Genomic DNA, 27,279 nt, shown 5'->3' with positions numbered 1-27,279 from the left:
ATCCAATGGTCTTGACATTTTAGGCTCCACTTCCTTTGGCTCTTCCTCGATGACTTCCATCTTTTGACAACTTTCTTCAATTTCCACTTGTTTGCTAACTTTCTCCAACTCTTTCTCATTAATCAAAATATGTGTTGGAGGTTGTGCACATTCCTCCTCTACATCAGTTTTACATTCAATGGAAGAAGCTTCAGCAAGATCACCATTGTCACTTGGTGTAGAGTTGTCTTCAATGATAGAACTTTCTTCTTGTTCAACCTCCCCTAGATCTTCTTCAACTTCTCCTTCTTGAATAATCTCCATCCTTTCCACTTGTTGTAAAACACACTCAATTTCCTTGTTCTCAAGTTGAGAATCCAAAATCTCCTTCATGCTTCTCTCCTTGGTTGATTTCTCACATTCATCAAGTGGTTGAAGAGGAGATGCACTAAAGCTTGGAGGTTGGAAGGTGCTTTGGTTGTTGGTAAAAGGTAGAGGTATATGGGATATAAGCTATAGAAGGGTAGAAGCAAAACCAATGAGGGTGGTGTTAATTGAGGTTTGAAGCACCTTTTGCTCTTGAAGAATAATATCAAGTGTATCATCCACAGGAACTTGGTTGGAAGGGTAAAGATGTTGGAGTAGTGGTGGTTCAATGGGTGCTTGATCATAATTATCACAAGGGTATGTATAGGGGGAGTATGGATTAGGATTGTGATGAGCGGATAATTTATACGCTTTTTGGCATTGTTTTTAGTATGTTTTTAGTATATTTTAGTTAGTTTTATTATATTTTTATTAGTTTTTAGTTAAAATTCACTTTTCTGGGCTTTACTATGAGTTTGTGTGTTTTTCTGTGATTTCAGGTATTTTCTGGCTGAAATTGAGGGACCTGAGCAAATATCTGATTCAAAGGCTAAAAAGGACTGCAGATGCTGTTGGATTCTGACCTTCCTGCCCTCGAAGTGGATTTTCTGGAGCTACAGAAGCCCAATGTATAATAGTCCATACTTTGCCCGAGATTTGATGGCCCAAACCGGCATTGCAAATCAGCTTCAGAATTCCCGGCGTTTAACGCCGGAACTGGCACAAAAATTGGAGTTAAACGCCCAAACTAGCACAAAAGCTGGCGTTTAACTCCAGAAAAAGTCTCTACACATGAAAGCTTCAATGCTCAACCCAAGCATACACCAATGGACCCCGGAAGTGGATTTTTACGTCATTTACTCATTTCTGTATATCCCAGGTTACTAGTTCACTATTAATAGGACCTTTTGACATTGTATCTCTACCTCATGACACATTACATGTTTCTCATTGTATCTTCTACAGCATGAGTCTCTAAACCCCATGGTTGGGGGTGAGGAGCTCTGCTGTGTCTTGATGGATTAATGCAATTACTACTGTTTTTCATTCAATCATGCTTGCTTCTATTCTAAGATATCACTTGTTCCTAAACCTGATGAATGTGATGATCCGTGACACTCATCATCATTCTCACCTATGAACGTGCGCCTGACAACCACCTCTGTTCTACCTTAGATTGAGTAGATATCTCTTGGATTCCTTAATCAGAATCTTCGTGGTATAAGCTATAATTGATGGCGACATTCAAGAGAATCCGGAAGGTCTAAACCTTGTCTGTGGTATTCTGAGTAGGATTCAAGGATTGAATGACTGTGACAAGCTTCAAACTCCTGAAGGCTTGGCGTTAGTGACAGACGCAAAAGAATCACTGAATTCTATTCCAACCTGATTGAGAACCGACAGATGATTAGCCGTGCTGTGACAGAGCGCGTTGAACATTTTCACTGAGAGGATTGGAGGTAGCCATTGACAACGGTGAAACCCTACATACAGCTTGCCATGGAAGCAGCCTTGCGTGCTTGAAGAAGAAGACAGTAGAAAAGCAGAGATTCAGAAGATAGAGCATCTCTAAAACCTCAACCTGTTCTCCATTACTGCAAAACAAGTATTTATTTCATGTTCTTCTACTTTTCACAATTAAACCTGAGAATTACTAATCTCCTGACTAAGAGTTACAAGATAACCATAGGTTGCTTCAAGCCGACAATCTCCGTGGGATCGACCCTTACTCACGTAAGGTATTACTTGGACGACCTAGTGCACTTGCTGGTTAGTTGTGCGGGATTGCAAAAGTGTGATTGCAATTTCGTGCACCAAGTTTTTGGCGCCGTTGCCGGGGATTGTTTGAGTTTGGACAACTGACGGTTTATCTTGGTTCTTAGATTAGGACTGTTTTATTTTTGTTGGTTTAGAGTCTTTTATTTGAGTTTAGTTTCATATCTTAAGTTTGGTGTCAATTGCATGCTTTTATTTTCTTTTAATTTTTCGAATTTGCATAGTCTTAGTTGTTTCTTTACCTTTAAAAATTCTAAGTTTGGTGCCTTCTTTGTGTTTTCCTTTAAAATTTTCGAAAATTTGTGCTTGATCTTCTAAAAATTTTAAGTTTGGTGTCATTTTGTTATTTTTCTCTTTCCTCATTTCAAAAAAAAAAATCAAATCTTTTTCAAAATAATTTTCAATCATATCTTTTTAATTGATTACTTAATTTAGTTTTCAATTTGCTTTGATTTTATTCTCTTTTGGTTTTTGAATTCTTATTTTATCTTCCATTTATTTTATTTTATTAATTTCGGTTTTTTTTTAAAATAAAAAAATAAAATAATATCCGCATCATCTCCCTTTCTCCATCATGGACCTAAGTGGAATTGAGCAGTTCAGAAGGACTCTGGGGTCATATGCTAACCCCATTACAGCTGCATATGGGAGTAGCATCTGTATACCTCCCATTAAAGCAAGCAGCTTTGAGCTAAATCCTCAACTCATTATCATGGTGCAGTAAAATTGCCAGTATTCTGGTCTTCCACAGGAAGAACCTACTGAGTTTCTGGCATAATTCTTACAAATTGCTGACACAATACGTGATAAAGAGGTGGATCAGGATGTCTACGGACTATTACTGTTTCCAAATGCTGTAAAAGATCAAGCTAAGAGGTGGTTGAATAACCAACCTACAGCAAGCATAAAGACATGGAGACAGTTATCAGACAAATTCCTGAATCAATTCTACTCTCCAAAAAGGATGACACAGCTAAGGCTGGACATCCAAGGCTTTAAACAAGAGGATAATGAATCCCTTTATAATGCCTGGGAGAGGTACAGAGGTATGCTAAGAAAATGCCCCTCTGAAATGTTTTCAGAGTGAGTACAGTTAGACATCTTCTACTATGGGCTTACAGAAAAAGCTCAGATGTCTCTAGACCACTCAGCTGGTGGATCTATACATATGAGGAAGACGATTGAAGAGGCTCAAGAGCTCATAGATACTGTTGCTAGAAATCAACATCTATACTCAAGTAGTGAGTCCTCTACAAAAGAAAAAGTTATGGCAGTAACTACTGATCCTAATCCTCAAGAACAGATTGTTGAGCTTAATCAGCAATTACTCCTGATGACAAAACAGTTAGCAGAATTTAAAGAGATGCTCCAAGAAACCAAAATTGCTAACAAGAATATAGAATCACAGTTGAATCAAACAAAACAGCAGTTATCTAAACAGATAACAGAAGAATGCCAAGCAGTTCAACTGAGGAGTGGAAAGACATTGAATAGCACTGCTCAAAGTGGAAAAAAGCCAAGAAAGGAACAACTGACAGAGGATAACCAAACCACTGTCCAAAATCCCTCTGAGGACAGTAAGAGCCCAGAGAGGAATACTCCTGGCGTTCAAACGCCAGAAAGGGGAGAAAGTTGGCGTTAAACGCCCATTCCTTGCCTAATTCTGGCGTTCAAACGCCAGAAAAGGGGGAAAAGTTAGCGTTAAACGCCCATTCCTCACCCAATCCTGGCGTTCAACCGCCAATGAAGAATCAGACACCTGAGAGTTCTGATAGTAACCCCTCTAAAAAGTCTTCTCCAACCACCTCTGTAAGGAATAAACCTACAGCAACTAAGGTTGAAGAATATAAAGCCAAGATGCCTTATCCTCAGAAACTCCGCCAAGCAAAATAGGATAAGCAATTTGCCCGCTTTGCAGACTATCTAAGGACTCTTGAAATAAAGATTCCATTTGCAGAGGCACTTGAGCAAATACCTTCTTATGCTAAGTTCATGAAAGAGATCTTAAGTCATAAGAAGGATTGGAGAAAAACTGAAAAAGTGTTTCTCACTGAAGAATGCAGTGCAGTCATTCTGAAAAGCTTACCAAAAAAGCTTCAAGATCCAGGAAGCTTTATGATACCATGCACATTAGAAGGTGCTTGCACCAAGACAGCTCTATGTGACCTTGGAGCAAGTATCAATCTAATACCTGCATCCACTATCAGAAAGCTTGGGTTGACTGAAGAAGTCAAACTAACCCGGATATGACTCCAACTTGCTGATGGCTCCATTAAATATCCATCAAGCATAATTGAGGACATGATTGTCAAGGTTAGGCCATTCGCCTTTCCAACTGACTTTGTAGTGCTGGAAATGGAGGACCACAAGAGTGCAACTCTCATCCTAGGAAGACCCTTCCTAGCAACTGGACGAACTCTTATTGATGTACAAAAAGGGGAAGTAACCCTGAGAGTCAATGAGGATGAGTTCAAGTTGAATGCTGTCAAAGCTATGCAGCATCCAGACATATCAAATGACTACATGAGCACTGACATCATTGACTATTTGGTGGAAGAGATCAATATGACTGAAAGTCTAGAATCAGAGCTAGAGGACATCTTCAAGGATGTTCAGCCTGATCAGGAGGAACCAGAGGAAATAAAAGAATTTTTGAAAATTCCTCAGGAAGAGGATAAGCCTCCCAAACCTGATCTCAAACCACTACCACCATCCCTGAAGTATGCATTTTCTGGGAGAGGGTGACACTTTTCCAGTGATCATAAGCTCTGCTTTAAATTCACAGGAAGAGGAAGCACTAATTCAAGTGCTAAGGACACACAAGACAGCTCTTGGATGGTCCATAAGTGATCTTAAGGGTATTAGCCCAGCAAGATGCATGCACAAGATCCTATTGGAGGATAATGCCAAACCAATGGTTCAACCACAAAGGCGGCTAAATCCAGCCATGAAGGAGGTGGTGCAGAAAGAGGTCACTAAATTACTAGAGGCTGGGATTATTTATCCTATTTCTGATAGACACTGGGTGAGCCCTGTCCAAGTTTTCCCCAAGAAGGGAGGCATGACAGTGGTTCATAATGAAAAGAATGAACTGGTTCCTACAAGAACAGTTACAGGGTGGCGTATGTGTATTGACTACAGAAGGCTCAATACAGCCACCAGAAAGGATCATTTTCCTTTACCATTCATAGACCAAATGCTAGAAAGACTAGCTGGTCATGATTATTACTGCTTTTTGGATGGCTATTCAGGTTACAACCAAATCACAGTAGATCCTCAAGACCAAGAGAAAACAGCATTCACTTGCCCTTCTGGCGTGTTTGCCTACAGAAGAATGCCTTTTGGTCTGTGTAATGCACCTGCAACTTTTCAGAGATGCATGCTATCCATCTTCTCTGATATGGTGGAGAAGTTCCTGGAAGTCTTCATGGATGACTTCTCAGTATATGGAGACTCATTCAGCTCCTGTCTTAACCATCTAGCACTTGTCCTGAAAAGGTGCCAAGAGACTAACCTGGTCTTAAACTGGGAGAAATGTCACTTTATGGTGACTGAAGGAATTGTCCTTGGGCACAAAATTTCAAGCAAGAGAATAGAGGTGGATAAAGCAAAGGTAGAGGTAATTGAAAAATTGCCACCACCTGCCAATGTTAAGGCAATCAGAAGCTTTCTGGGGCATGCAGGATTCTACAGAAGGTTTATAAAGGATTTTTCAAAAATTGCAAAACCTCTAAGCAACCTGCTAGCTGCTGACACACCATTTGTGTTTGACACACAGTGTTTGCAGGCGTTTGAGACCCTGAAAGCCAAGCTGGTGACAGCACCAGTCATCTCTGCACCAGACTGGACATTGCCATTCGAACTAATGTGTGATGCCAATGACCATGCCATTGGTGCAGTGTTAGGACAGAGGCATAACAAGGTTCTGCACGTCATTTATTATGCCAGCAGTGTTCTAAATGACGCACAGAAGAATTACACAACCACAGAAAAAGAGTTGCTGGCAGTGGTCTATGCCATTGACAAGTTTAGATCCTATTTAGTAGGATCAAAAGTGATTGTGTACACTGACCATGCTGCTCTTAAGTACTTACTCACAAAGCAGGATTCAAAACCCATGCTCATAAGATGGGTGTTGCTTCTGCAAGAGTTTGATATAGAAATAAGAGACAGAAAAAGGACAGAGAATCAGGTAGCTGATCACTTGTCCCGGATAGAACCAGTAGCTGGGGCGTCCCTCCCCTCTACTGAGATCTCTGAGACCTTTCCAGATGAGCAACTCTTTGCCATTCAGGAAGAACCATGGTTTGCAGATATTGCAAACTATAAAGCTGTGAGGTTCATACCCCAGGAGTACAGCAGGGTGCAAAGAAAAAAATTAATTTCAGATGCCAAGTACTACCTATGGGATGAGCCATATCTCTTTAAGAGATGTGCAGACGAAATGATTCGCAGATGTGTACCTAGAGAGGAAGCACAAAGGATCCTATGGCATTACCATGGATCACAGTATGTGGGACATTTCGGAAGTGAGCGAACAGCCACTAAAGTCCTCCAATGCGGCTTCTACTGGCCTACTCTCTATAGGGATGCCCGAGAGTTTGTGCGTAACTGTGACAGTTGCCAAAGAGCTGGAAACTTGCCTCATGGTTATGCTATGCCTCAACAAGGGATCTTAGAGATTGAATTGTTTGATGTATGGGGTATTGACTTCATGGGTCCGTTCCCACCATCATACTCAAACACTTATATTCTGGTGGCAGTAGACTATGTATCTAAATAGGTAGAAGCAATTGCCACACCCAATAATGATACTAAGACCGTGCTGAAATTTCTCCAGAAACACATATTCAGCAGATTTGGTGTTCCCAGAGTACTAATCAGTGATGGGGGCACTCATTTCTGCAACAAACAGCTGTACTCTGCTATGGTCCGATATGGAATTAGCCACAAAATAGCAACTCCGTATCATCCACAGACAAATGGGCAAGCTGAAGTCTCTAACAGAAAGCTAAAAATAATCCTAGAACGGACTGTAATTGTCCGTAGAAAGGATTGGGCAAAGAGCTTGGATGATGCTCTGTGGACATACAGAACAGCGTTCAAGACTTCTATAGGAACCTCTCCATACCAACTTGTGTATGGCAAGGCCTGTCATCTGCCCGTGGAACTGGAATATAAAGCCTACTGGGCAATCAGATTCCTAAACCTGGATGCTAAGTTAGCTGGTGAAAAAAGATTACTCCAGCTAAATGAGCTAGATAAATTTAGACTCAGTGCCTTTGAAAATGCAAAAATTTATAAGGAAAAGGCAAAGAAGTGGCATGACAAGAAGTTGTCATCCAGAGTCTTTGAACCAGGACAAAAAGTTCTGCTCTTCAACTCTAGGCTGAGACTATTCCTAGGAAAACTTAAGTCCCGGTGGAGGGGTCCGTATGTGATTACAGGAGTGTCACCATATGGATATGTGGTGCTTCAGGATATTGATTTTGATAAAAAGTTCATTGTTAATGGACAGAGGATCAAACATTATCTTGAAAGCAATTTTGAGCAAGAATGCTCAAAACTGAGGCTTGAATGAATCTCAGTAAAGGTCCAACTAAAGACAATAAAAAAGCGCTTGCTGGGAGGCAACCCAGTCATTAGCAGGTTATCTGTTTTATTTAATAAAAGTTTGATACATACTCTCAAGGGGTGATCATCAAAATTGGAGGAATTCACAGAGTTACAGAAGGATTCAGTGCAAAAAGCAGAGAAAAGGAGCATGCTGGCGAAAAAATGCCAGTAAGGGGTACTCTGGGCGTTAAACGCCAGAATGGATACCATTCTGGGCGTTTAACGCCAGTAAAGGTACCATTTTGGGTGTTAAACGCCAGAATGGGCACCATTCTGGGCGTTTAACGCCAGGTGTGCAGCATCCTGGGCGTTTAGCAAAACGCCCAGTGATGAAGGGGTTTCTGGCGTTTAACGCCAGCCAGGGTACCTGGCTGGGCGTTAAACGCCCATAATGGCCAACATTTGGGCGTTAAACGCCAGAATGGATACCATTCTGGGCGTTTAACGCCAGATAGGTGGGGGACAGAGATTTTGCTTTCCACTTCAAATTTTTTCAAACTTTCTTGTTTTGATCTATAATTTTCTACATAAACATATTTCAAACTTTCATCATTCACCTTCAATTTTCAAAAAAATTAAAATCATTCTTCAAATCTCTTTCAAATCCTTTCCAAATCTTCTTCAAAAACTCAAATATCTTCTCAAATTCTTTCCATATCTTCTCAAATCTCCCTCAAAATTTTCGAAATCTCTCCCCCTCCCTTATAAATATACGTTCGGCCATCCCCCTTTCCTTTCTTTTGCTTGAGGACAAGCAAACCTCTAAGTTTGGTGTGTTTTTCCGTGATCACTAAGCTAAGGCTCATCAAGATCATGGCTCCCAAAGGAAAACAAACCACTCCCAAAGGAAAACAAACCAATTCAAAAGGCAAGAAAGAGAATGCTCCAAAGGATCTTTGGAGTCAAGAGAGGTTCTTAACCAAAGAACATGCAGACCATTACCATAAAATAATGGGTCTAAGGTCAGTGATCCCGAAAATTAAATATGATCTGAAAGAAGATGAATATCCGGAGATATAAGAGCAAATTCGAAACAGAGGATGGGAAGTTCTAACCAACCCTGAGACAAAGGTTGGAAGAAACATGGTTCAGGAATTCTACTCAAATCTGTGGCTGACAGATAAGCAGAGAATGACTGAACTACTTTTCATACTTACAGAACCATGGTCAGAGGGAGAATTATTTACTTCCATCTGGACAAAATAAGAGAGGTCTTCAAATTGCCTCAGCTACAAGATGATCCTGAATCCTTTAATAGGAGAATGGTGAGAGTAGATAAAGGGTTAGATCAAGTTCTAGAGGACATATGCCTTCCTGGAACCAAGTGGATGACCAATTCAAAAGGTGTCCCAAACCAACTCAAGAGGGGGGATCTCAAACCAATTACAAGAGGTTGGTTAGACTTCATTGGGCGTTATATTTTGCCCACTAGTAACCGTTCTGAGGTCACTATCAAGAGAGCAGTGATGATTCATTGCATTATGCTAGGAAAAGAAGTGGAGATTCATCATCTGATTGCTTGTGAGATTTACACAATTGCAAACAAGAACTCCACTGAAGCCAAACTGGCTTACCCAAGCTTAATCTCTTTGCTATGTAAATATGCTGGGGTGAGGATGGGAGTAGATGAATTCATTCCAATTTAACACCCAATCACCAAGAAGTCAATGGAAGGACAAATACAAGATAACTCTATCAAAAGGAAGGCGCAGGAGTTCCTCCCTGAACTTCCTGAAATTGACTGCTGGACCCGCCTAGAAACATCTGTTGCCAAGCTACAAGAAGCTATGGAACAAATTAAGGAAGAACAGTAGAATCAAAACTGCATGCTCTGCAAATTGCTGAAGGAACAAGAGAAGCAGGGGCGTGAGCTACAGGGGATGAAGCGCCAGAAGCTCTCCCTTGAAGGATCAAACACCCCACAAATTGAGGGAGCATCCACTTCTCAAAATCAAGGTTGTTGAGTCCTAACTCTGTGATAACCTCTATCATTAGGAATCAATTTTAGAGTCATTTAAATTTCTATTTTTAATTTTCTGTTTTCTATTATTATTAGTCTTCTTTTATAATTATCTTTGAGTCTTGTTCTTATTTCATGATTAATAAAATTTAAGGTTCATGTCTTAAAGCTATGAATTTCCTATGAATCCATCACCTCTCTTAAATGAAAAAATGCTTTAATCACAAGAGAACAAGAAGTACAGGATTTCAAATTCATCTCTGAAACTAGTTGAATTAGTTTGATGTGGTGACAATACTTTTTGTTTTCTGAATGAATTCTTGAACAGTGCATATGTCTTTTGAATTTGTTGATTAAAGAATGTTAAACTTGTTGGCTCTTGAAAGAATAATAGAAAAGGAGAAATGTTATTGAGGATCTGAAAAATCATCAAATTGATTCTTGAAAAAAAAATTTTAAAAGGTGATCAAAGGCAAAAAAGAGTGTGCTTAAGAACCCTGGACACCTCTGATTCGGGACTCTAGCAAAGCTAAGTCACAATCTGAAAAGGTTCACCCAGTTATGTGTCTGTGGCATGTATGTATCCGGTGGTAATACTGGAGGACAGAGTGCTTTGGGCCACAGCCAAGACTCATAAAGTAGCTATGTTCAAGAATCATTATACTTAACTAGGAGAATCAATAACACTATCTGAATTCTGAGTTCCTATAGATGCCAATCATTCTAAACTTCAAAGGATAAAGTGAGATGCCAAAACTGTTCAGAAGCAAAAAGCTACTAGTTCCGCTCATCTAATTGGAGCTAAGTTTCTTTGATATTTTGGAGTCTATAGTATATTCTCTTCTTTTTATTTTATTTGATTTTCAATTGCTTAGAGACAAGCAACAATTTAAGTTTGGTGTTGTGATGAGCGGATAATTTATACGCTTTTGGCATTGTTTTTCGTATGTTTTAGTATATTTTAGTTAGTTTTTATTATATTTTTATTAGTTTTTAGTTAAAATTCACTTTTCTGGGCTTTACTATGAGTTTTTGTGTTTTTCTGTGATTTCAGGTATTTTCTGGCTGAAATTGAGGGACCTGAGCAAATATCTGATTCAGAGGCTAAAAAGGACTGCAGATGCTGTTGGATTCTGACCTCCCTGCACTCGAAGTGGATTTTTCGGAGCTACAGATACCCAATTGGTGCGCTCTTAATTGCGTTGGAAAGTAGACATCCTGGGCTTTCCATCAATGTCTAATAGTCCATATTTTTCCCGAGATTTGATGGCCTAAACCGGCGTTGCAAATCAGCTTCAGAATTCCCGGCGTTTAACGCCGGAACTGGCACAAAAATTGGAGTTAAACGCCCAAACTGGCACAAAAGCTGGCGTTTAACTCCAAAAAAAGTCTCTACGCATGAAAGCTTCAATGCTCAGCCCAAGCACACACCAAGTGAACCCCGGAAGTGGATTTTTACGTCATTTACTCATTTCTGTATATCCTAGGTTACTAGTTCACTATTAATAGGACCATTTGACATTGTATCTCTACCTCATGACACATTACACGTTTCTCATTGTATCTTCTACGGCATGAGTCTCTAAACCCCATGGATGGGGGTGAGGAGCTCTGCTGTGTCTTGATAGATTAATGCAATTACTACTATTTTTCTTTCAATCATGCTCGCTTCTATTCTAAGATATCACTTGTTCCTAAAACTGACGAATGTGATGATCCGTGACACTCATCATCATTCTCACCTATGAACGTGTGCCTGACAACCACCTCCGTTCTACCTTAGATTGAGTAGATATCTCTTGGATTCCTTAATCAGAATCTTCGTGGTATAAGCTAGAATTGATGGCGGCATTCAAGAGAATCCGGAAAATCTAAACCTTGTCTGTGGTATTCTGAGTAGGATTCAAGGATTGAATGACTGTGACGAGCTTCAAACTCCTGAAGGCTGGGCGTTAGTGATAGACGCAAAAGAATCACTCGATTATATTCCAACCTGATTGAGAACTGGTGGACGAAATTGTGATCCTTATGTTCTTTGTACTTGTATGAATATACCCTTAGGGCACTGTTTATTTTCACAACTCCGTTCAACTAACCAGCAAGTGTACTGGGTCATCCAAGTAATAAACCTTACGTGAGTAAGGGTCGAATCCACAGAGATTGTTGGTATGAAGCAAGCTATGGTCACCTTTGTAGATCTCAGTCAGGCGGATTAAACATGATACTTGATTAGATTCAAATAAGAAAATAGAAATAATAAAAGGGATAGAATACTTATGTAGAATCATTGGTGGGAGTTTCAGATAAGCGGATGGAGATGCTGTAGAGCTCAAGGACGCCTGCTTTCCTACTGCTTCTACTCAGTCCTTCTTACTTCTTTCCATGGCAAGCTGTGTATAGGGGTTCACCATCAGCTGTGGCTACTTTCATCCTCTCGGGAAAATATCCTATGCGGCTGTCACTCGCACAGCTAATCAGTTTGGAGGCATCACCCATGGTTGATGGCTACATCCCATCCTCGCGGTGAAAGCTAATGCTCACGCACTCTGTCACAGTACGGCCAATCACCGGTTGGTTCCCGCTCCTACTGGAATAGAATCCCTTGATTCTTTTGCGTCTGTCACTAACGCCCAGCAGGTTGCAAGTTTGAAGCACGTCACAGTCATTCATTACCGGAATCCTACTCGGAATACCACAGACAAGGTTAGACTTTCTGGATTCCCAGGATCCTACTCGGAATACCACAGACAAGGTGAGACTTTCCGGATCCTCATAAATGCCGCCATCTATCTAGCTTATACCACGAAGATTCTGTTGGGGAATCTAAGAGATACACATTCAAGCTCTGTTGCATGTAGAACGGAAGTGGTTGTCAATCACGCGCGTTCATAAGTGAGAATAATAATGAGGGTTATCTAACTCATTAGATTCATCATGTTCTTGGGTACGAATGAATATCTTGGAATAAGAATAAGATAGAGACCGAATAAAAGAAAGTAGAACTTCATTGATACTTGAGGTACAGCAGAGCTCCACACCCTTAATCTATGGTGTGCAGAAACTCCACCGTTGAAAATACATAAGCAAAGGGTTCAGGCATGGCCGAATGGCCAGCCCCCCCTAAAACGTGATCAATGATCTCCTAAGATGAAGAATAAAACAAAACTGAGACCAAAGATGTCTAATACATTAGTAATTCATCCTATTTATAATAAACTAGCTCCTAGGGTTTACATGAGTAAGTAATTGATGCATAAATCCACTTCCGGGGCCCACTTGGTGTGTGCTTGGGCTGAGCTTGATCTATTCACGAGCTGAGGCATTTCTTGGCGTTGAACTTTGAGTTATGACGTGTTTTGGGCGTTCAACTCCGGATCATGATGTTTTTCTGGCGTTTAACTCCAGACAGCAGCATGTACTTGGCGTTCAACGCCAAGTTACGTCATCATTCTTCGAATAAAGTATGGACTATTATCTATTGCTGGAAAGCCCTGGATGTCTACTTTCCAACGCCGTTGAGAGCGCGCCATTTGGAGTTCTGTAGCTCCAGAAAATCCATTTCGAGTGCAGGGAGGTCAGAATCCAACAGCATCAGCAGTCCTTTTGTCAGCCTTTTTCAGAGTTTTGCTCAAATCCCTCAATTTCAGTCAGAATTTACCTGAAATCACAGAAAAACACACAAACTCATAGTAAAGTCCAGAAATGTGAATTTAACATAAAAACTAATGAAAACATCCCTAAAAGTAGCTTAAACTCATTAAAAACTATGTAAAAACTATGCCAAAAAGCGTATAAATTATCCGCTCATCAAGAACCGACAGATGATTAGCCGTGCTGTGACAGAGCGTGTTGAACATTTTCACTGAGAGGATGGGAGGTAGCCATTGACAACGGTGAAACCCTACATACAGCTTGCCATGGAAGGAGCCTTGCGTGCTTGAAGAAGAAGATAGTAAGAAAGCAGAGATTCAGAAGATAGAGCATCTCCAAAAACTCAACCTGTTCTCCATTACTGCAAAACAAGTATTTATTTCATGTTCTTCTACTTTTCACAATTAAACTTGAGAATTACTAATCTCCTGACTAAGAGTTACAAGATAACCATAGCTTGCTTCAAGCCGACAATCTCCGTGGGATCAACCCTTACTCACGTAAGGTATTACTTGGACGACCCAGTGCACTTGCTGGTTAGTTGTGTGGGATTGCAAAAGTGTGATTGCAATTTTGTGCACCAGATTGTATGGGGTGATTGATGGAAATAGGATGTAGATTGAGAATATAGTGGTTGGAATGATGGTGTTTGAGGACTATGTTGAGAGTATAGTGCATGGAATGATGGTGGTTGAGTGGCATTGAAGAATGGAAGATTGATGGTTTATAAGTTACAATAAATTCTCGTTGCAAGTATAGTTTCTAAACCAAGCAGTCAACCTTTCTTACAAATGTTTGGTTGTCACAAGTAACAAACCCAATAAAATTTATAAACCAAAGTATTCAAACTTCGGGTCATCTTCTCAAGGAATTGCAGGGAGGTGTGTTTTATTATTGGTTATGGAAAACAGTGTTTGGGTTTGAGAATTATATTTTTGCTACCACTAAGTCAACCTCTAACTATGAAGGTCAGTTAAGTAGACAAATTAATTTAACACCTAATGTCCTAGTCGACTCCTCAAGGAAAGACTAGAGTTATAGGAATTTAAATTAATCAGCAAAGATATTAATTATCAATCACAATGAGTTTGACAACTCAAGAGTTACCAATTAATCAACCAAAGCCAATAGTAAATAATCTAAATTATAAATAAGGAAAAGCAATCATGAGTCTGAAATACCTCAAATTATATTATTTAAGAAAATCCTAACATGAATGGTTCATAAGCCAAATAGGCAACATAAGTAATACAAGCGTTAAAGTATCTGAAAGTAAAAGAGAAATTCAAAGTAAAAGGAATATTGAACCTGATGAAGAGTTGAAATCCTAAATCCTAAGAGAGAGGAGAGAACAACTCTCTCTAAAAGCTACATCTAAAATTATGAAAAGTGAATATTTTGGGTCTCTAAAGAGAACCACTCTCTCTAAAAGCTACATCTAAAGCTACATTTGAGTCTCTGCATGTTCCCTCTACATCAAAACGTGGCCCGAAACTGTCTCCAGCATATTCTATAATTTCTGCAGATCGCGCATGTCACGCGTCTGCGTGGGTCACGCGGTCGCGTCATTTGGAGGTTTGCTCTTCCACGCGGTCACGTCAGTCATACGTCTGCATCAATTGTGTTTCGCAAGTCACGCGCTCGCATCATCCAGGTGCTCGCGTCGATTCTCTTCTGCGCTAAGCACGCGTTCGCGTCGCCCATGCGGACGCATCGCTGCCAATTTCTCCAAAACTCCAATTTGTGCTTTTCTTCCAATTTTTGTATGTTTCCTTTCCATCCTTTAAGTCATTCCTGCCCAATAAAACCTAAAAGTACTCAACACACAAATCACGGCATCGAATGGTAATAAAGGATAATTAAATTTGATTATTTTAAAGCATAAGAAACATGTTTTCTCACATGTCATATCATAAGGAAGGAATTGCAAAACCATGCAAATTCATATGAATAAGTAGGTGAAGAGTTGACAAAATCATTCAATTTAAGCACAAGATTTATCATGAAATAGTGGTTTATCAGGCATAATCATGATAAGAACCATCATATCTATTGGAATGATATGCATCATAGGAGGGATTACAATCATAGTAGCATCGTGGAGGAGGTTGCCATGATCATTGCTCATATGGATGTGGCTCCTTTCTCAAGAGTTCCTCCCTCCCATAATGTGAGCCATTATTAAAGTCTCCATTACTTATAACATAGTCATAACCATATCCAAAACCACAAGGATGAGAATTCATATGGAAAAAAGGAAATCAAAACAAAAATATCAAAGATGCAAAGAAAGAGTAAACTCCAAATTACTAGCAAGACCAAGAAATTACCAAAAATTAAGATATTCACAATATGAAGATATTCACAATAGCCAATAACATAACACCATTGTAATTTCCCGGCAACGGCACCAAAAATTTGATGTGAGAAAATTGTCGGTAAAGAATTTCTCAATGAAATCCCGTTGCAAGTATAGTTCTAAACCAACAACAATCCTTAATCAAAATTTAATTTGTTTGTCACAAGTACAAACCCCAATAAAAATAATCGAACTATCTAAACCTCGAGTTGTCTCTCAAGGAATTGCAGGGAAGTGTGCTCAATTATTGGTTATGGATTGACTATTTTGGGATTTTGTGATAAGGGTCAAGAAACATAAATGACAAGAAAGTAAATGAAACTCAAATGATAAAAAGGTCTTGGCAAGGGTTGATGATTAAGGATCTCAATCCTTGTCACTAATCACAACATGATAATTGCAAGGATCAATTCCATTAAGTCATCCTCTAACAAGTGAAGGAAAGTCAAATGAGCTTTATCAATCCCAATCCATAAGTCATAGCCACTGACTAATTATCTTAGTGAAAGCTAGTGTCAATGGACACCAATTATCAATCACTTGGACATTAGCAACTCAAGGTCACCTAAGTTACCATCCCAAGCCAAGAACACAAAAATCTACTCTAAAATCCAACCAAGAATTTTATCAAACACTTAGAAGGCATAAAAAGAAAGCATAATAAAATGACAAGAAATTTAAAATCTACCACTACCCAAAGTAGGATAAACAACTTAATTGAAAAATAAAGGAACATAAAACATCAATTGCATTAAAAAGAAAGCCAAATCCAACAAGATTGCAACAACATAAAAGAGGCATAAAAAGAAAGATTAACAAGAGGAACTAAGGAAATCAAGACAATAGAAAAAGGAATTTTAAAGAAAACAAGATAGAAACAAGAAATTAAACCTAGATCTAAGAGAATTTAGCCTAATCCTAACCTAATTCTGGAGAGAAGATGGAGCTTCTCTCTCTAGAAAACTAACTAAAGGCTTATCATCACTAATCTAAGTGCTCCCCCCTTGACCCATCTTGAATTCTGCATGAAATAGTCTCTGTAATCAGTGGAATTTGGGTTTGGGAAGCTCAGAAATCGCCCCCAGCGTTTTCACTTTAATGAGGTCATGTGCGAGCTGCGACGCGTACGCATGGGCCTTGCGTACCGATAAACCACTATTTTATGATTATCTTGTGCTTAATTGAGTGGATTTTATCAATCTTTCATACACTTATTCATACCAATTGCATGAGTTTATGTTTCCCTTCCTGATTTTGTGCTATGATTGAAAACATGCTTCTTTGGGCTTTAAATTTGCTATATTTAATCATCTCTTATTACCATTTGATGCTTTGATATGTGTGTTAAGTGATTTCAGAGATTACAGGGCAGAAATGGCTTAGAGGATGGAAAGGAAGCATGCAAAAGTGGAAGGAATACAAGAAGTTGAAGGAACTGCAAAGCTGTAAGCCTGACCTTCTCGCACTAAAACGGTTATAACATGAGCTACAGAGGTCCAAACGATGCGGTTCTAGTTGCATTAGAAAGCTAACGTCTAGGGCTTCGATTTGATATATAATTTGCCATAGTAGCCGTACAGCTAGGCAACGCAAATGCGTGCTCCACGCGGACGCGTCGCAGTGACGGAAATTAGCGTGGCAGATTTCGCAACCAGCGAATCCTGGGCTATTTCTGGCCCAGTTTCAAGCCTAGAAAACACAGATTAAAGGCTGCAAAGTGGAGGAATGAAGGGGACACTTCAGATCAGAGTCACAACACACTTTTCATAATTTTAGATGTAGCTTTTAGAGAGAGAGGCTCTTTCCTCTCTCTTAGGATTTAGGATTAGGATTTTTAGAATTTAGGAATATTTCTTCTTCATCTCAGGTTCAATGTTCTTTTTAGTTATTTTTCTCTTTTATTTATTTAATGACCATTCATGTTATGACTTTCTTAATTAATATAATTTGAGGTATTTCAGACTCATGATTGTTTTTTCTTATTTTTAATTTAGATTATTTACTATTGGCTTTGGTTGATTAATTGGTATCTCTTGAGTTATCAAACTCATCGTGATTGATAATTACTATCTTTGCTGATTAATTTAGATTCCTATAACTCTAGTATTTCCTTAAGGAGTTGACTATGACTTTAGGGGTTAAATTAATTTGTCCACTTAACTGACCTTCATAGTTAGAGGTTGACTTAGTGGTAGCAAAAATATAATTCTCATCACCATTGAAAAGGATAACTAGGATAGGACTTCCAGTTTTCATACCTTGCCAAAGGTTTTATTAGTTATTAATTTATTAATTTCTGCAATCTACCTCTCTTGTTCAAAACCCCTTTTAAAACCTAAAATACTATTTTCCATAACCAATAATAAATCATACTTCCCTGCGATTCCTTGAGAAGACGACCCGAGGTTTGAATATTTCGGTTATAAATTTTATTGGGTTTGTTACTTGTGACAACCAAACGTTTGTAAGAAAGGACTTTTATTGGTTTAGAAGCTATACTTACAACGGGAATTTATTCTGAATTCTAGACCACGCAAAAGTTCTCTCTTCAAAATGGTGCCGTTGCCGAGGAATTGCAAACGTGTGCCTTATTATTGGTTATTGTAAATATTTTTCTTTTACTTGTTTATTTGTTTTTGTTTTCCCTTCTTATTTCTAATAGCTACTATGAGTTCTCACCCATCTCGCTTTGAGTTGGGTTCTAATTTTGTTGAAAGGAATGGAAGCTATAATAGGAATATGCATCACGGTCAAAGCAATCAAAGATGGATAGAGCCAAGAGGATCTGATCAACTCTTTAGGCAACAACACCTTCCAAGATATCATGGACGAAGACCACTCTGCAATGCATACCAGGATGATAGATATGGTGGACCCCCTTGTAGTTACCAACAAGCCCCATCATATGCCGATGAACCACCTCCTCAACATAGCTTTGAACCACCACACTCACAAGCCCCTTTCCACCATTCACCTCCAGATGACCCTAATCCTTATCCACCATACCAACCACCATATGAACCATACCCAGAACCACCACCTCAATATTCACCATCTCCATATCCTAATAAAAAAGAACCACCTCCGTATTATGAATCTGTTTCCCAAAATAATGAACCCTCCTATCAATCCCAAACCTCCATGGAGAGCACACTTGCCTCTATCACTAGTCTCACATCTACTCTTCAAGCACTTATATCCAGCATGAACCAACCCTCTACCCCTAATATTCAACCCTCAAGCTCTAGTCCACTTCCATCTCAACCGCAGAAGGATCACCCCATCCCATCACCACCATCCATGGAAGAGCACCCACATCCATCAACCCAAGAGCAACATGATCCCAATGATACTATTGACATGGAACAAGAGAGAAAGGATCATCTTCGCGAATCCATACTTCATAAGGAGCTAGAGGAGGCACTAAAGGTGAAGGTAGTAGAGACCTTTATAGAGGAAGGAGTAGTTAAAGGGAGTTATCATAGAAAAGAAGCCATCAAGGAGGAATACGATTTCATACTTAAACACCTGGATCAAGCGATAAATCGATTGCCTTTCCGACGTTCAGACACACAACAAACCCCCATGGCTTTATGTGGAGAATCTAATGAAGAACGTAGCATGAAGGAGACAGTAGAAACTCCAGTGGACAATAAGGAGCGTGACTTTGTACTCGAACAAGTAGAGGAAGCCAGAATTATTGAAGAAGAAGAAGTGGTTCAAGACTTAGGAGATACTGAACCTCCATGGGAAGATCAAGTTATAGAGCCTCCTTCAAAGACGTTTGAAATTGATGTTGAGGAGGGTGTACAACCTCCAAGGCATATCATGGTAGAAGACTTTGAAGGAGATGATCAAGAGATGGATTCGATCATTGATGAATTCTTATCTACATTTGAATCCTCTCCCATTGGACTTGACATGGAGATTAAAGAAGAAGAAGCACAACCTCCCATGCCCTTGGTGAACAATGAAGAAGAAATTAAATCAGAAGAAAACTACCAAGAGGAAGAGGTTGAAATTAAAGAAGCTTACAGAGAGGTGGAAGATGTCAAAGAAGAGCATAAGGGAGTGGAGCTTGCACGTTCATTAGAAACACCTCTTCCTAAGTTGCCATCATCCTTCACAACGTTCAAGTGGGTAAAATTCCTACCCTTATCCTTTACTTTTCCACTTGAATATGGGCTACTGGAGATGGATGGTCAACTTAGAGCTCTTTGTGGCATTAAGAGTAAGAGGAAGATGGTCAGTGGTAAGAATTGCCCTGTAAAGTTCATTATGGTTGGAAGCTTTGAGTTTAAATGCAAAGGTTGGTATAGAGCTCAACTGAATGGGTCTAGGAAGTTGTTTGGAAGCTTCAGTGAGAATTCAAATTGCTTGCCACCCGGCTGGAACAATGATGATCAACTTGAAGATGGGTGTAGAAACAAGATTTGGGATCCAGGAATATATGAGGATCAACTTTGGGAGCTCAGAGCTTGTGGAGAACTTCATCAACGCTTGGTGAATTTATTTGGTATTGATAGAGCTTATTGGAAGTCCAAGCATTGGTGGAAGTTTCAGGATGAGTTCAAGCATAAGCCGCCATGACAGGAAGCTCCTCAAATGTCCAACTTAAGGACTTTAACTAAAAGTGCTAGGTGGGAGACAACCCACCATGGTATGATCGTCCCTCTTCAGTTTTAATTCTAGTCTATTTTTTTTGTTTTTGAATTTTGATTGAACCTGAAATTTTGCATAACATTCATATTAGCATTGCATTCTGCATGCTGCATAAAAAAAACATGCACGTGACGCGTAAGCGTTGCCGACGCGTCCGCGTCATATGTGCGTTGGGAAGAAAACTAAATTGAACAGAGAGTCACGCGAAAGCGTGGCTGGAGGCATGCCTTTGGCACAACTTGATCCACGCGACCGCGTCGCTGACGCATCTACGTCATTAACGAAATAGCCTCCCCACGCATCCGCATCACCCACAAGACCGCGTGGCCCTGTTAATCGACGTAAAAAGGGTGTATGGCCAAAATTTGAGCTGGAACGTGGCTGGACTCGTGCTAGAAGCACAAGCCCTACCACGCAAACGCGTGCCCCATGCGTCCGCGTCGTTTTTTTAAAATAGGAAATCCACGCGATTGCATTAACCACGCGACCGCGTCACCCAAAATTTGGCAATGTGCATATTAAACAGAGAGTTGTGCGTGCGTGAGGCTGCATTCGCGCTAATATCATAAATCGATCCACGCGACCGTGTGGATGACGCGTCCGCGTCATTTCATAGAAGCGCTATCCGCGCGAACGCGTCACTCATGCGTCTGCGTCACAAGCGGCGCACAGCTTATCCAGATCAGCCAAATATCTTATCTTTTTCTTCCCCAAATCTAAATCTTTTCTTTCCCTTCTTATTTCTTTCTTCCTCCTTTCTTACTTTCTTTTTCTTTTTCCATTGGTGTTAAAATTTTCTTCTTCAACTATTGTATCTTTTCTTGAACTATTCTGATGCTTCATGACTTGTTTTATTCTAATTGGATATTATTATTCATAAGTCAATGCTAATTTTTTATAATACTGATATTTCTTTTGCATTGATATGCACTTACACTATCTTGCATTACCCACACTCTCTTTCCCATTGTTGCAACTTTTGCACTATTGATATGACATTTGCTCACACTATTTTCTCACTTGCATGTTGTAGCTACCATGTACTTGAGACCTTTATTATTTGGCATTAACACCCATATTTTCTTTATGTTCTTATCTTTATTTATGGGTTACTTTCCTTCTTTTTCTCTTCTTTCAGAATGGCCACCGAGGAAGGGAAAAGGAAAAACGTCTATATGGGGAGACAAACAAGTCCATCTGCACAATCTATAGAGAAAGGCATCAGTTGGAGCAGCCCGTCCACTTGTACATCTTAGCATGCACCGAGGACGGTGCAATCTTTAAGTGTGGAGAGGTCGATACCAACTTCCAGGGGTTAGTTACCTTCTTTTCAACACCAATATTCTTATTTTCTTTATTAGTTCATTGTTGCATTGCATAATAGATTGCATGTGTAGTTGATTGTTTGCATTCAAATACTACTTGGTTGAAAAATAATAATTTTCTTTTAAGACCCTATTTTTTAAAATTTTCACTAATTTAAATAAAAAAAATTTTTATGTTAAATTTGTTTGAAGTTGTAAATGGAACATGATTTTTGAGCCAAAGAACACACAACCTGTGAGATTTGAGCTTATTTATATGGTTACATTATTTAACCATAATATTTTATTCTTGTGTGTTCTCTTCTATATAATTGCAATCTTTGCTTTGTTCCATTCTATATGTCCATTATTTAGTGTATTTATATGCGTGCATATGATTGAGGCCATTACTTGTTTTTGCTCACTTATCCCAAATAAGCCTACCCTTTAAATTACCTTTGTTAGCCACTTTGAGCTTTTTAATCCCCATTTGTTTAATATTTTACCACATCACTAGCCTTAAGCAGAAAAACAAATTAAATATCCCAATTGAATCTTTGGTTAGCTTAAGATAGAGGTTGTGCATCAACTAAGTGTGGAGAAACTATGGGAACATGGGTTAATAAGGGAATGTATCATGTTTCTAATTTTGAATATTGGGAAATTTGGGTACATACTTATGTAAAACAGAAAATTAAAAATTTTATATGCATTGATATGTTATTTTAGTTTTTATGTCTCAATATAAAAAAACGAGAGAAAAAGAAAAAAATATATAATATAAATAAATAAATAAGGGGACAAAATTACCCCAATAATAAGCTAAGGAAAAATCAATGCATATGTGATAAAATTAAAGAAAAACTTATGCATGAGTAGGTAATGCAAAATGAAGGATTTTGGGTAGCTAGGCATGATTCTAAAGTTATATAGAGTATATGTATGTTAGGTGAAAGCTTAGGTTAATAAAGATTCAATTTATAAAACTCACTTGGCCATACATATATCCTTACCTTTACCTCAGCCCCATTACAACCCCGAAAAGACCTCATGATGATTGCATTGGTATACTAAATATTTGTTGATTGGTTAGATGAAGAAAAAGTTTAGAAAGCATGATTAGAGAAGAATAGAGTGATTACCCTATACACTAGAGAGACTAGAGTGATATACACTACCAGTGAAGATTCAATGCTTGATTCTATGTTCCCGGCTTTCATGAGCTATCTTCTTACAAGTTTACCTGCTTTTTATTGTACGATTTGAATTAGTGGAATTTGGTTCATATTTGTCTTGGAGAACTTATTTACTTTTAACCAAATAGGTAGAAACATTTTGCATGTAGTTGCATTCACATAGATAGGCATTGCATACTCTCTATCATTCCTCTTCACCCCTTTATAGCTTCTCTTGAGCTTAGCATGAGGACATGCTAATGTTTAAGTGTGGGGAGGTTGATAAACCACTAATTTATGGTTTATCTTGTGCTTAATTGAGTGGATTTTGTCAATCTTTTATACACTTATTCATACCAATTGCATGAGTTTACATTTCCCTTCCTGATTTTGTGCTATGATTGAAAACATGCTTCTTTGGGCTTTAAATTTGCTATATTTAATTATCTTTTAAATTTGCATGGTTCACAACTATGTGTGGTCACAACTCCGTTCAACTAACCAGCAAGTGCACTGGGTCATCCAAGTAATACCTTACGTGAGAAAGGGTCGATCCCACGGAGATTGTTGGTATGAAGCAAGCTATGGTCATCTTGTAAATCCCATTCAGGTAGAGTCAAATGTAATTGGATTAGATATTTAAAAGATAAATAAAATAAAGGGATATAAATACTTATGTAAATTAATGGTGGGAATTTCAGATAGGCGTATGGAGATGCCGTGCTCCTCCTAAATCTCTGCTTTCCTACTTCTTCCTTCTTCCTTCTCATCACTCCTTTCTATGGCAAGCTGTATGTAGGGCATCACCGTTGTCAATGGCTACATCCCATCCTCTCAGTGAAAAAGGTCCAAATGCTCTGTCACAGCACGGCTAATCATCTGTCGGTTCTCAATCAGGTTGGAATAGAATCCCTTGATTCTTTTGCGTCTGTCACTAACCCCCAGCCTTCAGGAGTTTGAAGCTCGTCACAGTCATTCAATCCCGGAATCCTACTCAGAATACCACAGACAAGGTTAGACTTTCTGGATTCCCATGAATGCCGCCATCAATTCTAGCTTATACCACGAAGATTCTGATTAAGGAATCTAAGAGATATGCGCCCGGCCTAAGGTAGAACGGAAGTGGTTGTCAATCACGCGCGTTCATAGGTGAGAATGATGATGAGCGTCACGGATCATCACATTCATCCAGTTAAAGTGCAACAAATATCTTAGAATAGAAATAAATCGAATTGGATGGAAAAGAGTAGTAATTGCATTAAAACTTGAGGTACAGCAGAGCTCCATGATGAGCGGATAATTTATACGCTTTTTGGCATTGTTTTTAGGTAGTTTTTAGTAAGTTCAAGCTACTTTTAGGGATGTTTTCATTAGTTTTTATGTTAAATTCACATTTCTGGACTTTACTAGGAGTTTGTGTGTTTTTCTGTGATTTCAGGTAATTTCTGGCTGAAATTGAGGGACTTGAGCAAAACTCTGAAAAAGGCTGACAAAAGGACTGCTGATGCTGTTGGAATCTGACCTCCCTGCACTCGAAATGGATTTTCTGGAGCTACAGAACTCCAAATGGTGCGCTCTCAACGGCGTTGGAAAGTAGACATCCAGAGCTTTCCAGCAATAAATAATAGTCCATACTTTATTCGGAAATTGACGACGTAACTTGGCGTTGAACGCCAAGTACATGCTGCTATCTGGAGTTAAACGCCAGAAACACATCATGATCCGGAGTTGAACGCCCAAAACACGTCATAACTTGGAGTTCAACTATCAGACAGTATGCATGGGATTAGCTGCTTCAATGGGATCTTTTCTTTTGGCAGGAGGAGAAATTACCAAACGTCTAGCATTCCCTCACGCTTGGCGCCAATGAGTCCTTTAAAAAAAAAAAGAAGACTATGCCTTCGCCAAATAAATATTAAGTAATAATAGCATGGCACTTCGAGTTCGATATTAATTTTTTCTCAAAAACCATTCGATTCTGTATCGAAAGAGTAGTATGAAAAAACCCGTAGTTACCATTTCATATGATCTATCGGAAGCCTATTTCAGTGTCACAAACTGTTTAGTTTTCGGTTTTTACACCGGAATGGTTTAAACAATATTTATGTTATGCAAGAATATATATATATATTCTAACTATTTGAAAAAAAAAAGACACTTTGGGATTGCTGAAGAACAGACGAAATAATAAAGCAACGGAACCATCATAGTATTTTATAAATACTTCAAACAAAAAAGGAAGGATGGTTATTGGATCATTTACTGATGCTGATCTGGGTCTGATAGACCTAGTATATGTTCTATTTCTTTGATGGAAGGTCTAAATCAATTCCATAGTAGAGCCGTATGCAATCCACAAAAGATGCCTGTACGGTTGTTCGATTCTATCTTTTTCCTCTCTCTCGCCTTATCGTGCGGCAGAGAGGAAACCAGTATTTTGTTATATCATTAGGGTAATGATCCATCAACCCGCTAGTTCTTTTTATGAAGCACAAACGGGAGAATTTATCCTGGAAGCAGAAGAACTACTAAAGCTGCGCGAAACTATCACAAGAGTTTATGTACAAAGAACGGGCAAACCTGTATGGCTTGTATCCGAAGACATGGAAAGGGATGCTTTTATGTCAGCAGCAGAAGCTCAAGCCCACGGAATTGTTGATCTTGTCGCGGTTGATAAGAAATCTAGCTTACTAATTGTAAAACGGTTAATTACTCGAATATATCAACAGAATCATTTGATTCTTTTTGATAACGATTCAAGTAAAAATCAATTTTGGGGGTCTAACAAGAATTTGTATTCTCAAATAATATCAGAGGGTTTTGCCATTGTCATGGAAATTCCATTTTCCCGACAATTAAGTTCTTCTTTAGAGGAGGCGGAAATCATAAAATCTTTTAATAATTTGCAATCAATTCATTCCATTTTTTCCTTTTTCGAGGATAAATTTACATATTTAAAATTTTTTTCCGATGTACGAATACCCTATCCTATCCATCTGGAAATCTTAGTTCAAACTCTTCGATACTGGGTGAAAGATCCACCCCTTTTTCATTTATTAAGATTGTTTCTTTATGAGTATTGTAATTGGAATAGTCTTATTACTCAAAAAAAACTTATTTTTACTTTTTCAAAAAGTAATCCAAGATTTTTCTTGTTTCTATATAATTTTTATGTATGTGAACACGAATCCATCTTCCTTTTTTTACGTAAAAAATCCTCTTTTTTACGATTAAACTCTTTTAGCGTTCTTTTTGAGCGAATCTATTTCTATACAAAAATAGAGCATCTTGTAGAAGTCTTTTCGAATAATTTTTCGTCTACCTTATCATTCTTCAAGGATCCTTTGATTCATTATGTTAGATATCAAGGAAAATCCATTCTGGCTTCAAAGAATGCGCCTTTTTTGATGAATAAATGGAGATACTATCTCATTTATTTCTGGCAATGTTATTTTGATATTTGGTCTCAACCCCGAATGATCCATATAAAGGAATTATTTGAGAATTCATTTCATTTTTTTTGGGGGGGCTATCTTTCAAATGTACGGCTAAACTTTTCAGTGGTACGGAGTCAAATGCTAGAAAATTCATTTCTAATAGAAATTGTTATGAAAAAACTTGATACAATAGTCCCAATTATTCCCTTAATTAGATCTTTAGCTAAAGCGAAATTTTGTAATATATTAGGACATCCCATTAGTAAGCCCGTTTGGGCCGATTCATCTGATTTTGATATAATTGACCGGTATTTGCGGATATGCAGAAATCTTTCTCATTATTATAATGGATCCTCAAAAAAAAGTTTGTATCGAATAAAATATATAATTCGGCTTTCTTGTATTAAAACTTTGGCTCGTAAACACAAGAGGACTTTACGCGCTTTTTTGAAAAGATTAGATTCAGAAGAATTATTAAAAGAATTCTTTACAGAGGAAGAAGAGATTCTTTCTTTGATCTTTCCAAGATCTTCGTCTACTTTGCGGAGGTTATATAGAAGTCGGATTTGGTATTTGGATATTCTTTTCAGTAACGATCCAATCAATGTAAATTGATAAATCAAAATCATCCTTACCTAAAATTTGGATAAAAAATGCATTTCTTTTTGATTTCGAATAGTATTCTCTATAGGATTCTGAAATGTTTATGTAATGTAGTAAGAGGGGGATTTGAGATTCATCAACACTGAGTATTTGACTTTTGGAGAGTATTGTTCTGGATAAGTAACTCAGGTTTAGATGTATACATAGGGAAAGCCGTGTGCAATGAAAAATGCAAGCACGGCTTGGGGAGAGATTTTTTATTGTTTTCCTTTTTCAATTCATTAACAAATCCAATTTCTACTCCATCCGACTAGTTCCGGGTTCGAGTCCCGGGCAACCCATATAATATATGGAATATATATATATTAATTAATATAGATATAATGATATC

At 38.5% G+C, this 27,279-nt stretch overlaps 1 protein-coding gene across 1 annotated transcript in view; it reads left to right on the top strand.

Annotated features, from left to right (window-relative positions):
- Nucleotides 1-517: 517 nt before the first annotated feature.
- The window catches only part of LOC130966500 (maturase K-like), a 27,393-nt gene continuing 631 nt past the window's right edge, over nucleotides 518-27,279 (top strand). The window contains exons 1-4 of the mRNA XM_057891311.1: nucleotides 518-538; nucleotides 591-663; nucleotides 24,624-24,708; nucleotides 25,301-27,279. The exon at nucleotides 25,301-27,279 is cut by the window's right edge and continues 631 nt beyond it. Of these exons, the coding sequence (XP_057747294.1) occupies nucleotides 518-538; nucleotides 591-663; nucleotides 24,624-24,708; nucleotides 25,301-26,900 (1,779 nt within the window). The 3' untranslated portion in view covers nucleotides 26,901-27,279. The remainder of the gene's footprint in view (nucleotides 539-590; nucleotides 664-24,623; nucleotides 24,709-25,300) is intronic.

This window comes from Arachis stenosperma, chromosome 3, assembly GCF_014773155.1.
Source record: "Arachis stenosperma cultivar V10309 chromosome 3, arast.V10309.gnm1.PFL2, whole genome shotgun sequence".
NCBI lineage: Eukaryota > Viridiplantae > Streptophyta > Magnoliopsida > Fabales > Fabaceae > Arachis > Arachis stenosperma.
Note: the sequence above shows the minus strand (reverse complement) of the source record. Positions and strands in the feature narration are given on the sequence as shown.